This window comes from Alosa sapidissima, chromosome 7, assembly GCF_018492685.1.
Source record: "Alosa sapidissima isolate fAloSap1 chromosome 7, fAloSap1.pri, whole genome shotgun sequence".
In the NCBI taxonomy this organism is placed as follows: Eukaryota; Metazoa; Chordata; class Actinopteri; order Clupeiformes; family Clupeidae; genus Alosa; species Alosa sapidissima.
The window spans coordinates 11,698,850-11,714,094 of NC_055963.1; the positions used below are offsets into that span (position 1 = coordinate 11,698,850).

Consider the following 15,245-nt stretch of genomic DNA (forward strand, 5'->3'; position numbering starts at 1 on the left):
CTTCTGGAAAAATGCCTTTTCAATCTCAGTCATGGGCTTCTTGGTATTCATACACTGGGTGATATATACAACAGGGATGGACTGATGAGTTTTCAAACCCTTTGTCAACTTTTTGATACTCCTAAGTCCTCATTTTTTCTCCATCTCCAGTTGCGGTCAGCGTCTACGTGCTTATGGGTTACCATGGGACTCAAATGTGCAAACCCACCCTGTTATCTATAAATTACTGATTTCTCCCTGCAGAGGATTTGTCACCTTTTCATATCGATGGCTCTTAGAATCATCATACTCTACCATTTCTATAAAAGCTAAGTGGGAAAGCGATTTAGAGACAGACTCCATAGACTGGGAAGGTGTATGGGATAATGTCTTCAGTGCATCAAAGAACCCTAATCACCAGTTGATTCATTTCAAGTTTTGTCACAGGGCGTACTGGACACCCATTGATAGGTTCCATGCGAAACACACAAACAGCCTATGCTGTAGTCTATGCAATAAAGATGTTCCAGGTACCTATAAACATATGGTTTGGGATTGTAAAAAGGTTAAGTCTTTTTGGAAAGAGGTAACTTTTATTTTATCTGAATTATTAGAATTAGAGATTCCATTACAACCAAGTTTGTTGTTACTGAATGATGACTCACAGTTTGAATGTACAGAGAAACAGTGAAAAGTGTGGCTTGCAGGCCTAACAGCAGCAAAAAAACTAATTGTTCAGAGGTGGCTCCTCTATGGGACTTCGTCATTTATAAATTATGCTTCAAAAAACAGCTTTAAAAATAACACAAGCCTCTAACCAATCATATTGTACCTTAAATTTGTCATCTAAAATCCCCTCTAACCAATAAAATCAAAGATTATCTGATGTCAGGATGTCATGTGATGCAACAAGGAAGTACAGGAGACAAGAGCACATGTTAGGTCACATGCATGACTAGCATCATGGTAAGTCCATGTAAACAGTTTTTTAAACTATTTTAGTCATTTCATGTGAAGAAATCTACAAATCCTTCTTCAAAACAGTTAAAAAGTGCATGTCATGTATAAAGGACAAAGTCCCATTATGGGATAGAAATTTCCGTAATGGTTTCTACTGTTGTGGTGTAGATTCTACTGTTGTGATGCAGGGTCAAACTATTTATTCATACATCTCTCTTAGGAAGTGTCCAAGTTTTATGGTAAGGTGAGAGGGACAGCTATGCCTATTCCTGCGGGCAGTGAGGACAGTGAATCCAGCAGTGATGAGGACGAGGTAGTTGTAAGAGTGGAGCCCAGTGTAAGCAATGAGCAACAGGAAGACAGCGACAATGAGGGAGATGGTAGTAACGAAGGACAGGACGAGAATGAGGAGCCAGACAGTGAGGAGGCTCTTCAACCAGGGATAGGCCGTAGGTTGTTGTGGAAGTCAGCGATCCGTGCCCATTACCCAGTCCCTGCCTGGAAGATATGTCTGGCCACAGCAGAAAGGGTGCATTCACCAACCTATTGTTTTAGGCAGATGTTCTCCCCTGAGTGCTTCAAACACATTGTAGAGCAGATCAATCTCTACTCTGTACAGAGCAATGTAAACGCACCCCTGAATTGTTCAGAGAAAGAGAGAGAGCAGTTCATTGGCTGTGCCTTTCATATGGGCATTTATGGTGTTCCTGCACAACACATGTGCTGGCAGACACACTCTCGCATTGACAAAATTGCTGATGCAATGCCAATGAGAAGATGGGAACAGATCAAAGCCAACCTCCATTTCAATGACAACACTATGGAGGGCCCTCATAATCTAGGCCAAGATCCGCTCTTCAAGATCAGACCATTTCTTGACTTTACAGTTGAGACCATGAGAAGCATCCCTTTGACTGAGCATCTAAGTATTGATGAGCAAATAATCCCGTTCAAAGGGAAGAGTCATTTGAAAAACTATAACCCCAAAAAGCCCCATAAATGGGGTTACAAGGTGTATGTGCTCTGTGACTCCAAGGGTATGGCATAAGAGTGTAGCATCCATAATACCTCCATACCAGAATTTCAAGCAATACCGTGAAAACTGGTTTACTAGCATAGGGCTTGAAGTAGAAATGGCAAAGAACAAGTGGTGTCCACTTCCTTAGCACAGTCAGAACAAACAGGTTGAAAGGATGTCCCTTGAAAACAGACAAGGAAATGATAAAAGGATAAAATATGCAGATGATAATTATCTTAGATAACAGAATAGAATTAGGGGCTGATGAGGTGGTAGACTGATTTGAGGAGGGGAGGAGGGGTTTGCATATTGATAATGTTACATTACATTACATTTTGGCGACTAACAACATGGTAACCGTTAAGTTTTAAAGCAATTCTCTCAACAATTTTAGGACAATTTAAAAACGGTAGAGTACAGTAAGAATAAGTGCATCAGTGAGTGCTGTTTTTAAACAGTTGAGTGTCAGTTCAAGACGGGACGATAAGTGCTAGCATCAGCAAGACTTGTTGTAAGTGGTGCTATGAGAGGAGATGTTCTCTAAAGAGCTGGGTCTTCAGGAGTTTTTTAAAAATGGGGAGGGATGTCCCTGCCCTTGTAGGAACTGGCAGTGTGTTCCACCACGAGATGTTGCGTGTCTAAACTTGTTGTTTGATGTAATTCCTTTTAAATGCAGCTTTAAAGTAGCATCCAAATGACATTGATTCAAAATATACAAAGCATGTATTCCTGATTACTTTGAAAGGAGAATGAGTGCCGATACTAGATGGGAATTCAGGGGAAATGCAAATAAGCTTCAGTGGTGCTCCATTTAAGTATTATTGCCGGTTGTCACCGGCCGCATTTGCATCCGTTATGAAACCCTTTAGAAGAATCCAACTTGAGACTAATCTTGTGATGGAATCCATTAGGTGAACCCAATTGGCTTCGGTCAGCATCTTCATACATTATAAAGTAGTGAAAAATAAGCCGCGTGTCAGTTGCATTGAAGATAAACAGAAGGGAGAGCATCTTGTTAAATCAATTCCAGCAAGGTCAACATTTGCCCTGTTCAAATGCACATATGGTAAACACAACACTGGCATGTTTGTGATTACCTATGCATGGATTTTGAACAGATTGACAGACAGACAATGGCTATGAGCTATAACATCTTCATATGGGAGAGTCTTTCAAACAAATTGGCCATTATGCTATCATGTTGTTCAAGGTGGGAAAATACATCATTCCTCGATGCAGTGTCATATTGCTTAGCTTGCTAATGCGATATGGAAATCGGGTGTTATATTTGGCTTGGAGATTACAGTACATTGAGAAACAGGCGGTGGTCAGGTTTAAATTATGCTAATGTCTGACATATATGCTAGTGTTGCCTGAGGGGCTCGAACCTGGCAAAATAATCCATGAACTTCCATCGGAGATGACTATAAGGTTGCAGATTAGTAAGGGACTGCTGCTGCTGCAGGTGGTGTTGTGGTTTTTATGGGGGGGGGGGGGGGGGGGGGGGGTGATGGTGGTAGGGTTATGAACCCTTTCAAGAGAGTTCCATTATCAGCATTATAGTTGGCCCCACAAGACTTCCTTTTTAACATTCCATATGTTATCTTAATGCAGAGGAAGTAGATTGGGGCCCAAATAGAACGTTCAAGCATTGTTTTTGTTTTTATTGTTGAAAGGGTCTATACCAACTCCCCAGACGTTCCACATCTGAGCGAAAAAGCAGAGAGAGAGAGATATTTACTAGTCCGCCCATTGGATTGCTTTATACTGAGTGCTGAGAATAAGCATGTTTGGCTTGGGAGCTGGCCATGGTCCTGAGATGCCAATAGTGGAGATCACGTGCGTGCAATGTTCGCTGACACCCCCTATGCACAAGGGGTAATTAGAGCTTAGAGCTAATAGTGAAATGGAGAGGAGGAGGAGGTGGGTGGCTTTGCAACACCAGCGTGATGTAGTGGCAGTGTCGCTGTTGGCCATTTCGGTGCCTGAGCGAGTTGCTTTGTGGTGTGGAGTAAGAAAACTTAAATCTGCTACGTGGTGGAAATTGAGAGAACCCAAAAAGTACCATCCTTGTTGTAACATGGTGTGCATTTTGACATTGTAAACGTTATCGAGGAAGAGTGAAACGCAGTTTGCCGTAAAGCTACTATTTATTGGCTACATTTGGGTGCCCCCTCTGTCCTTTGGTGCCCTACGCACAGTGTGTGACGCGCGTGGTGGGAGCGGCGGCATTGTGTATTGGGCAGGTAACAGGGATGGACTGGGACTAAAAAAAGGCCCTGGACTTTCTTCCAAATAGGCCCACTACCATAAACAGTACACACGCACACACGCCCTTGTCCCTTGCTGTCTCACATGCTTTGTGATTCAAAAATGAAATAGGTGGTCACAATGTACAAAAATGCAAATTATTTGCTGCTGGAGAATTTGGGCCCCAAAACATAAAATACTTTTGGGTCTCCCAAATGCTAGGGGGGTTCGGGGGCATGACATTTTTTGAAAAATAACCCCTTAAATGATGACTTCTGGAGAATTTTGTGGAAACTAATTGATAAATTGACTTAAAATACATTACATGCATTGAAAGCATAATAGGCTATGGTCTATAAAAACCTACACAGGTTGTCATATTCAACTCATTTTAAGCAAGTCTACTACATCAAGGTAAAGGTCACACCTGTTAAACTCACCTTAACATGACATTTACTGAGATAGGGAAATATTACATGCATTGAAAGCATAATATGGTCTATAAAAACCTACACAGGTTGTTATATTCAATTTATTTTAAGCAAGTCTATTGGGAGTTTGATCTGATCACATAGGCTACTACATCAAGGTAAAGGCCACACCTGTTAAAACTCACCTTAACATGACATTTACTAAGAGTAGGGAAACATCTTATAGCCTAAACAAAGCAACACTGTCAGGCCTATGTTTTACCTCTAGTCTGTAGGAAAGGCAGGGGTAGCTCACTGCAAATAACCTCTTATAACATGTAAATTATCTGGTTACATGTTGGGCTATAGACCCTTTCAACAAGGTAAACAAAAACAATGCTTGAACGTTCTATTTTGGCCCCAATCTACTTCCTCTACATTAAGATAACATATGGAATGTTAAAACGGAAGTCTTGTGGGGCCAACTATGATGCTGATAATGGAACTCTCTGTCATGGTTTTGGGACTTTTTGGCGGCCTCTGGTGGTCATTTGTTTTAACACATGCTTTGTTAGCCTTAATTCTATGTTATTCATTTCACCTGTGTCCTGTTATCTCTGTCATGTGACCTGACCATGTGGTATTTAAGCTCTGCTCCTGCCATGCCCTTTGCTTAGTCTTTGTTACATCGCTTTGTAACAAAGCGATGTAACAAAGCGATGTAACAACATCGCTTTGTTACATCGCTTTGTTACATCGCTTTGTTACATCGCCTAGCTACATCGCCTAGCCTTGCTACTGAACCCTGTTTGCGTCACTCTGGTACTTTTGGACTTCGGACTGTGTCTTGGATTATTCTCTTGGATTGCCCCTGTATGGAATACTGTTTGGAATCTCCACTTTGTGGAAAAAACTGAACTTTGTTAAGGTATCGTTGCAAAGTGGCCTCTGTTTGGATTTTTCTCTCCTTTGTTGGATTTTGTGATCTCCTGTGTGTTTTGGAATATAAGCTTCATGTTGGAATAAAGAAGAAGAGTTATTGTCTACATAGTCTCTGCACTTGAGTCAACCCAACTGCTGATGGCTCATTAGGTAAAGAGTCAGTACTTGAATCCAGAGGCCTGGGTTCAATCCCCAAGCGTGACACTCTCTTGAAAGGGTCCATACTTTTTTGGGGACTTTTTCATTTGAAAAGGGACTATTGTGAGACGTATGTATAGGCCTAGTGTATGTCTACTCATGCTTGAAATCCAGAAAGGCTACAGCTCTCCTAAAGAAAGTTAATATATACAACGTTTATTTAATAAGCAGTTAAGGACCCGTACTGAGACCCAAGCTCTTACAGTTGACTTTTGCCAATGTTTTATGAATACGTAGCCTACCACTTTGTTGAAGAGAAGAAAATAAACGGTAATGCCCAGATGTGCAGCACACCTTTTCGTAGCTTCTTTTAAAAAAAATTTCATATGCTAGCATCATATATAAACTGGATAAGGGGTAGGGTTTAAGTCACACTAAACGCAAGATAGGCTAGGCCTATGATAAATTATTCGAGGGGTAAAGTTTGTCAATAGTCTAAATGTTGGGACAGGGCTATAGCCTACCTTTGGTGGAAAACTGGTTAAATGTTGCTGTTCTCCCACTCCGTTTTATGTTGCCTTGTTTTTCATTTTTGATAGGCCTATCCCAAGTTCTTCCATGACGACTGGCTCTAACTGACATTCACCCCCTATTCTGCACATTTTTGAAGCGCAAGGCTGGGGTGAAATATAAAGGCTGCATCATCTTGCCTAGTGTCATTCATTGAAAACGCGATGGTGCAAATGTTTACTTTTTTGGGTGACAATGAAAACTGATAGCGTAGACATACTGATAGCTTTGATTAAGCCTGAGTGACGTATATTTATGTGGAGAGCTAGACAGTCATCCTACTTGGCCGATGAGGCACTGAGCTAGGCAGTCGACGGCCGTTGGATGAAACGCACAGATTGTCAGTCCGCGCCTGACAGGTAATGAGGGTTGTATCTCCTACAGAAGTGGTGTGGGTGATGGCTGTCAATCAACCGTATGGGCTCTTCCCGAGCTTGTTTGGAAATGAACATTAGTTATGTAAGGGATAATGTATTGTCCGCCGGTAATTATCAGAAAATAAGTCCCGACAGGGAGAACAGAACCCCGACGCGCAGCGGAGGGGTTTTGCTTCGACCTGATTAAAATAAATAGTTCACCACACAGATAGAACTTGACAGTTTCAGGTGTTGCGTGGCAACGTCTTACTAGCTTACTTTGCCTTTCAATGAAATTCCATTGCAATAAGCGAACAGAATTCTTGCGGAGGGATATGAAAGACGTTAATCAACCCGTTACCATTGACAGCGGTGATTATATACTTTGCCGGTGATTTTTATAGATGTTAGGCCCGAACGTTGGGAAGGCCCATTCATGTGAATGGAACTTTCTACAGCACTCTGAAGAGCCGTGTAATAAAAGGGTAATAATTTACGGCAACTCCCCACAGCTACACAGTGATATCTCTCAGCCCTTCCATGGGTGGAACATCACAGGGGGGGACCAAGGCTTGGGCACCAACACGATGAGTCACCCCTCTCCACCCCATGCCCATGCTGTGCTCAGCCATGCCTGGCATCAGCAGTGGGCACCTGAAGGTCTGCACTGCACACCAACACATCCTTAGTGGGTTGATAATGCCCTCCTCCTCCTCGGCCGAGGATGGCAGGGAGGTTTTCTCTGGGGCAGATGGCGGTGAGAGGCCGGTGTGAAGGTGAGTGAGCTGGGCTGCGTCCATCTGTTTATGTAAGAATTCTCTGTTCAGGTTAATCTGAAAGCATTCATGGTTTGGTGTGCCAAGGAGTGGGTTTACAAAAACACTGGGCTGAGATTGCATGTCCCTCTGCAGCATCGGATGACTGAGAAATGCTAATCCCCCCCCCCCTCCACCCAACACACACACAAATACACACTCACTCTCTTTCACTCTCTCTCTCTCTCTCTCTTATTCTACATGTATGCAGAGGCAGCCAGGTCTATCAGTCGTTAAAAGAAAGAGAAGACATGAGAGGGATTTATTTCCATGTTCACAGGACGGATGTAGAAAATCTAATAATGTCTCTACAAAGGGAGAACTGCTCATGTGCCAGGAGTGTGCTTTTACTGATGCAACATGGCATGTGCAAGTCTGAAGTATTAAGAAGCATTCATGAATACAGGGGCTCTGGAGAAAGAGTGAGCAAAATATGTCAGGGGTAAATTTAATTTTGTATGTAAAAAAATGACATTTTTTCAGTATCAAAGAGAACAGCAGTGTACGCCATTTTTACAAGAAGTGATGATATAAGAACAAAACAACATAAAAAAGACAGAAAATAAATGAAATTCTTGAAAATAAAGAAAACACATACATGGCAAATGGTCTGATACGTAAAAGTTAGAATATTTTACTCATTACAAACATGTACTGTATGTGAAGACATGGTCCGACTGGACAAAAATAAAAATACATCTATATTTGTACTTAATGTGAGGCAGTGGGAGACATGGAGTTCCCCTGTGCTGCCTTGTTCAAAAGCAGTGCTGAATATCAATAAGGTAGATTCATTAGTCACATTTGGCGCTGGGGAAGGTCAGTGGAGGAATGCAGTCCTTAACAGTACTGCACAAAGCGACTTTTTGTGACTTCAGATATTCACCGTATTCCCCAGAGTTAGAAAAGTTGATACATACCTTTCTCATCTCCGTGCGTGTAGTTACTCGGTCTGATGCACAGTGGCGCCAGCAGAAAATTTTGACAGGGTGGCCAGGGGAGGCCATTGCAAATCTTGGGGTGGCACGCCAAAACGGGGAGGGGGGTGGGCATTTAAATTAATAGTAATATATCACATATATTAGGACACGAAGAATTTGGCTCCAAAACACTATATCCTCCATTTTAATGCATTTTCATAAATCATTTTTTTAAATGATTATTTTGTTTTCGGAACTGTAATTGGGTAATTGTTATTTACAATCAAAACAACACAACTGCACTTTTATTGATATTACCTGAAAAACACAATTAAATAACATGAATTGTTCCACAAAAATGGATTTATAGTGTTTTGGAAAAGAGCTCTTCATATGCTAGGCTATATCATTTTCAAGACAGTCTAGCCTGTCAGCCTTTATATTAGGTAAAAATACTTTGTGCTGCATCCATGCCACCTAAGCATTCTGGTAGAAATATCTATTCAAAAGCACTGTTGATTTGTGCATGCCATGACCAACTTTTGAAAGCAAGTTCATTGGATAACATGTAGAATTTTGCTGCAATTTCAAAACCAGATTACTCGGGATTCGCTTACTGTACAGAGGAATGCTTCATATCCTCCTGTTTGGTACGGTCTGCTGTTTATTTCGATATATGGTTCGCTATGTTTTGACCAAGGTGTTCGTGAGATATATCACCACCGAAAGTAATGGGTATGGAGATGGACAAAGCGCTGTGTGCACAATGGAAATATTATTAAATGTCATGTATATCCAACGTTAATTTTATCGCGAACCGTTTATCACAACACCTAGCCGCTAATATCATTGAAAAGCTCAGGTTCTGCTCTTTCACGTGATATCTGTGTAATGTATGTGTGATAAGTACTCCATGATAGCCTGGGAAAAACCCAGATGTCTTTCCGGAAAATTCGAGATTCACTCTGAAAGTCCATCTGGCCAAGAACCCATTCTAGCCCATTTCCAATTTTCCTAGATCGAGGCACCAATCAGAACCCTTGAGGCGGGCTTTACACGATGACGATAGCGCACCCTGTTGAAGAAGCCGGGTTTTAAAAAAAAACAAAAAAACATCAACAATGGCTGCTGCCGCTTGTTTGAAGCTGCTATCACGTTGGTTTAAGAGTTAGAAGTTGCTTAACTGCTTCCTTATATTGGAACAACATTGTACAAACATGTATGTAAGGGATGTGATCTCTGCAACAGTGGTAGGCTACTGAAAACAGTTTGATATTCTGTTCATTTATAGGCCTACAGTAGCTGGACACGTATCCGACAAAAAACACATAGGCTACTTTTGAATTGGTGTTCTATGCGAGCATAACTCGAATGCAGGGGCGTGGCCAGGATTATTTTATAGGAGGGGCCAGCTGGGTCCAGACTTTTTATTGGGGTGGCACTTGGGAATCAAAACTACTATTTGAAAACTACTCAAAAAGTTTTGAAGATTACAGTGTCGGCTACCCAGTCTAGGCTACCCAGATCTGTCACCAATTCATATTAATACTTGCATTGATTTGATTTGATTTAATTTTTAAATAACACAAAGACAAAAAGCATATTATACCATTCTTATGTTCAAATGTAGCCTATCACTGTCAGCTGGACATGACTTTCATCTATGTGTAGGGCAGACTGTCCTGAATCTGGTAATATAAGGACCATGGTGGAGGGGGGTTGGGGGCTGAGCAATTTACAGACATTTGGTGTGAGCCTTACAGAAAGAAATGGCATTTTTTTTTATTTAGTAATGAAAAATAACCTTTCTGCGCTGTACACATGATGATTCTGAAACAAATTTTTACTACATTGTCATGAACAAAGTGAAGAGAAAAAGGTGTTTCTTTGTCGAAGAAATTGGGATGCAATGTGAGTCTCAAATTGAATGCCATGCAGGAATTTGCTAGGATCTCAAAACCGTATTATGAACATGCTTTGCCATAAACACATGATTAGCGTTGGATTATGATCATGCTTTGCCACCACAACACACAAAAATGTGGGGTAAGTCGAACTATATGAAGTTATTACTTTGATGTCATTTCGTCTGTTTTATAACCCAGAAGGATGTACTTGGTATCAAATGATAGCTCTGTGTCTCCTCTTTCAACTGACATGCGTGGCATAACTATCCGATCACGGGGTCGTGAGTAGGGCCTAATTCAAACGAGAGTAATGGGTGTGCAGCGTTGTTTTTTGTACATGATGTTATTTTGCAGTCACGTTGTCTGTTTTTATAGCCCAGAAGCATCGATATACCAATAGATAGCCCTGTGTTTCCTCTTTCTTCTGATATGCTTGCCATATCTATGCGACCACGGGTTCGCGAGTAATTCAAACGAGAGGGTGCGCAGGTGAACTGTAAATATGAATCAATTAGATTTAATTTCATGATTATTTTTTATTTTCATACTTGATCGCACAGACAAGTGTTTAGTCTCGTTGGAAAGCCCACTTCTGCTCTGTCACGCAATTAAGGTTTCATCTCGCTGCGATGAACAATTCCGGAGCAATGTAACAAAGAACTCAGGCAAAACAGCCTGCCTCTGCCTGACCAGCTATGGCAAGAACCACACGCCGTCAGCAAATTCTGTTTTTATAAAGTAGCCTAGGCTAGGCCCTATTAGCCTACTTTTATTGGAGCCATCCGGAGATATGTGCCTAATATGCTTACATTTCACCCGAATTTGTACTTGAATTTTATCAAAATATTTTTGTAACAGCGTTACCGCGGGCATCCGATTATTTTTTATCAGCCCCACACTTCAATGTCAGAGCCTACCTAACAAGGACAGCCCAACGCAGCTCACTTGGCTATGATTTGTGACACATTCTAACATCTTATTAGCATTAATGTTCCAACTCCTCATTAACTCACCTGTTGTTACTGAGGTTTAGTAGTAGTCTAGACTACTGTCAAGTGTTTATAACAGATGACTTGAATTGTCCCGCTGCTGTTGCTGCACTATAGGCCTACTTACGATTTGATCAGAACCATAGGCTACACTTCCTGACTGGGCCAATGGTCGTAGATAGAGTGCAGTAATTGGTTCAGTCCCTGCTTTGCAAAGTGTTGGCAAAGTGCCGTCGAAAACGGCAGCAATTTTTTGCAGTGGCCCCCCTGGCCACCACGTAGCTCCGCCCCTGCTCGAGTGCTACACTTCAGTGTTTGCCTTGAAACAATTCCAGCATAATTGCTTTGAACGTTTCAGTCTCTCGTCCCTCATTCCTGCTTTATATGTCCCGGTCAGCCAGAAAGGCTGAAAATGCAATTGTGTTTGACAGAGGTCAGATGTAAATTGCTAGTGACAAAATATTAGCTTTCAGTGTGGCACGATGCCTTATAGCCTACGTTTAATTAAAAAGTGGTTAATTCTTCCTGCTTCTCCCTACAACCAGACAGTGTTGCAAATTGTGTGTTTCCGTCACTCTGTCTCTTTCGTTGCTCTGATTGGTTTTTGGCCTCTCCTATTGCGTCCGTGGCATTTTGATCGGCGTCCGCTTGGGAACGCCCTTTGGAAATGGGCTGTGAACGAACCTTCCCCAGACCCACTCTCAGTTACGACTGAGAAGGGTCTGGTTTCAACCGGGCTAACTCTGTGAGCAATTCAACAGAGAATAATGGGTGTTAATTTGGACATATTTTGACTCCGTAGGCCACATAGCCAGGGGTGGCCAGAGTTTCTGTTGTGGTGGCCGTGGCCACCCCTTGGTGGCGCCCCTGCTGACGCACCCAGGGGTTAAAGTGGGGGGGGAACGGGGAGGAACGCAACGATATTGTTAAAATAAATGGTGAGTTAATTTTTCGCATGTACAGAGCGAGCCATTCTTGTCCAAAAAGTATTGCTAAACCCAATACTCAATATGTTGTCCAACGGTGAGTCATTTTTCCCCGTTGCACTGACACTGGATTTTAGGGTTCCCCCACCTGCCAAATCCCACTTTAACCACTGGACACACCCACTGCTAGCCCAGCTTAGCACAGGTGCCTTGAAGTGGCCGGCTCCAATAGCCTTCAGTAGCATCCATAGGAGCAGTGCTTTGCTTAAATGAAAACATAATATGTATGTGCTTACAAAATGGCTGTGTCTTATTTGACAATGTAATTTGTACACGTTGTAACTATACAAATCACAGCATGTAAATAGGAAAATCGAGTTATTTTGTCACTATTGGGAGGTGTAGGCTATTGGAGCCGGCCACTTTGAGGCACCTGTGCTAAGCTAGGCTAACGGTGGGTGTGTCAGACTGAGTAACACACACAGAGATGAGAAGGGTACTGTATGTATCAACTTATCTAACTCTGGGGAATACGGTGAATAAGCTAGTCCCAAAAAGTTGGCATGTTCCTTTAAGGTCTGGGCATGTTCCTTTAAGGTTAGGCAGCCGTGGCCTACTGGTTAGCGCTTCGGACTTGTAACCGGAGGGTTGCCAGTTCGAACCCCGACCAGTAGGAACGGCTGAAGTGCCCTTGAGCAAGGCACTTAACCCCTCACTGCTCCCTGAGCGCAGCTGTAGCAGGCAGCTCACTGTGTGGGGATTAGTGTGTACTTCACCTCACTGTGTGTTCACTGTGTGCTGAGTGTGTTTCACTAATTCACGAGACCAAATTTCCCTCACAGGATCAAAAGAGTATATATACTTATACTATACTTAAGATTTGACAGCCAACGGAAATTTGGCCACTGTAGCTAGGTAGATGAAATGTACAGCATGGAAAGCAGGTATGTGGACATGTGTACTTTTTGAGTGTGTGTGTGTGTAAGAGCTAGTGACTCTCTGGGTTTGTGGAGAATGGTGGCATCTGGAAAAGAGGAGTAAAAGAGAAAGCCTCTCTCTCACGGAACACATGCTCAGAGCAGACATGTGGCCTATGTTTGAGACATCCACTTACCTACAACATAGCACACTATAGATAGATAGATAAATAGATACTTGTATAATGTTGGTTATTTAGTTATTCATATATAGTGCACTATAGGGGATGAGTAGATGTTCTGTATGTAGGCCTACCACAGGTGTTACTTCTCATCTCCCCCTCTGCAATTCTGAAGTCTTGACCCCTCATCCCATAATCCTATCCCCAGGCTTTATTGTCGCAGCCGCTAAAAAGAACAATGATAAAACAGCTTGACATGATGTATAATTTAAGAATTTAATTGCATTAGATCAACTTTTATATTCCGCTTGACAGGCCTGTAGTGCACAAGTCCATCACCCTTTTCTAATACAGTTTTTTTTTTTCAATTTGCAACATCAAACTTATATCATGCTGTTTGTGTTAATCAATTCTGTCAAATAAGTTCATTTTTGAACAAAGATGATTCCTCAGAAGCAACTTAGCAACAGTCAAGGTACTTGACATTTCAAGATACTATTGATAGTTGCTCAGAGAAGTGGCAGTACTTATGCATGTAGGGTTTTCAAACATTATGTGAGGATATGTGCTAAGATGTTGGCTTCCTTTTCTCGGTGTAGACAGGTGCCTGCTTGGCAATGTGGGAGTGCTGACAAATGTCACTGTTGGAACTTCCAGAGAGGATTATGCTAAAACTGTGGATTCCCCCACGGAAGAGACAGAGTCTCTGGAAAATGTGTCATCGGCAATCCTTTCACATGATTACAAAAGAGTGAAATTCAAAGAGATTAGTGGATGATGCTTTTTGTTGGGCTCTGTCATCTCTCCCAGATCATATGCATCAATCAACACAAGATGTAAACTGATTCCGAGGGGACAAGCTTTCCTATTTGATGCACAAAGACGGAGAGATATCAAACATGTCTCTACCTTTTTGTCAATACGCCACCCCCATAACATCAAATGCTGTTATGTAATGGTTAATGCTGTTACATAACAACATTGAAATATAAAATGCAAAATCTGTATATTTGATGGCAGGTCATGGGAAGCATTCATCTATACTCTACACCCTGTATATTTTCTTGCACTACTTCCATCAGAAATAAGAACTTTTAGAATGATGTCTCTAACAATATCTCTCTTTTGTAAAATATATATGTTTTACAAGCAAACTTTTCCACTTTCTTGCCCATTAAAGCCTAAAACTACCAAAAATATAACTTGTCAGTGCAAGATGGATTGGCAATCTCACTCGTGTATTCTTCAATAACAAACTAATGCTGGTGTGAAAGGACAGTGGTGTTGAAGCAGTGAGAATTCTATTCTTTTTTTTCATTGAACAAAGTACAATTACTAAGATTAAACAACAACTTGAACACTTTCTTTCTGAAGTCAACATCAAGCAATGAAAAGATTTCACATAGCTCACTGGAATACTTCCCCAGCTGAATGTCTTCTCATTATGTACGTAAGCATTAAAAGTGGTAACACACTTTCAAATTAGCAATGATAAAAATTGCATGTCTCTCCAAAGGCCTTATAAGCAATACATTAAAAAAAAAAAAAAAAAAAAATCAAATGCATGGCAATATTTTTTTTGCATACATACAAGTTTACACATTTTATAACTTTATAACATTGGGCCCAGTAAAACCATCTCATTTAACAGACATATGTATTTAAACGTTGAATCATATATACATCCATAAATACTTTTCTATTTTCTATATACATGGAGGCAGAGTCATATGGAAGTCACAAAAAAATGAACGTTGGTTGAATGGCCAACAAAGACCAAACAGTCCATACGAATGTAGCCGTAAAATCAAAATATGGCTTGTGAAGTGTACAGTACGTCCATCTACAGGTATCTCTAAGGCTATCCAACAATCCAGTGATACCGCTTCTCCAAAAACAAAACAAAACAAAAAAGCCAACCTTTGGACTTAACTCTTGGTGACCTACTGCAATATGTGTGCGTTGC

General features: G+C 41.4%; 1 protein-coding gene across 1 annotated transcript; it reads left to right on the forward strand.

The window, feature by feature from the left end:
* Positions 1 to 576: 576 nt before the first annotated feature.
* Positions 577 to 2,006, forward strand: LOC121713743 (piggyBac transposable element-derived protein 3-like). Its single transcript, XM_042098628.1, has 2 exons — positions 577 to 945; positions 1,160 to 2,006. Exons 1-2 carry the CDS (start codon positions 931 to 933, stop codon positions 1,985 to 1,987), a joined length of 843 nt encoding a protein of 280 aa, XP_041954562.1. The 5' UTR covers positions 577 to 930; the 3' UTR covers positions 1,988 to 2,006.
* Positions 2,007 to 15,245: the final 13,239 nt, after the last annotated feature.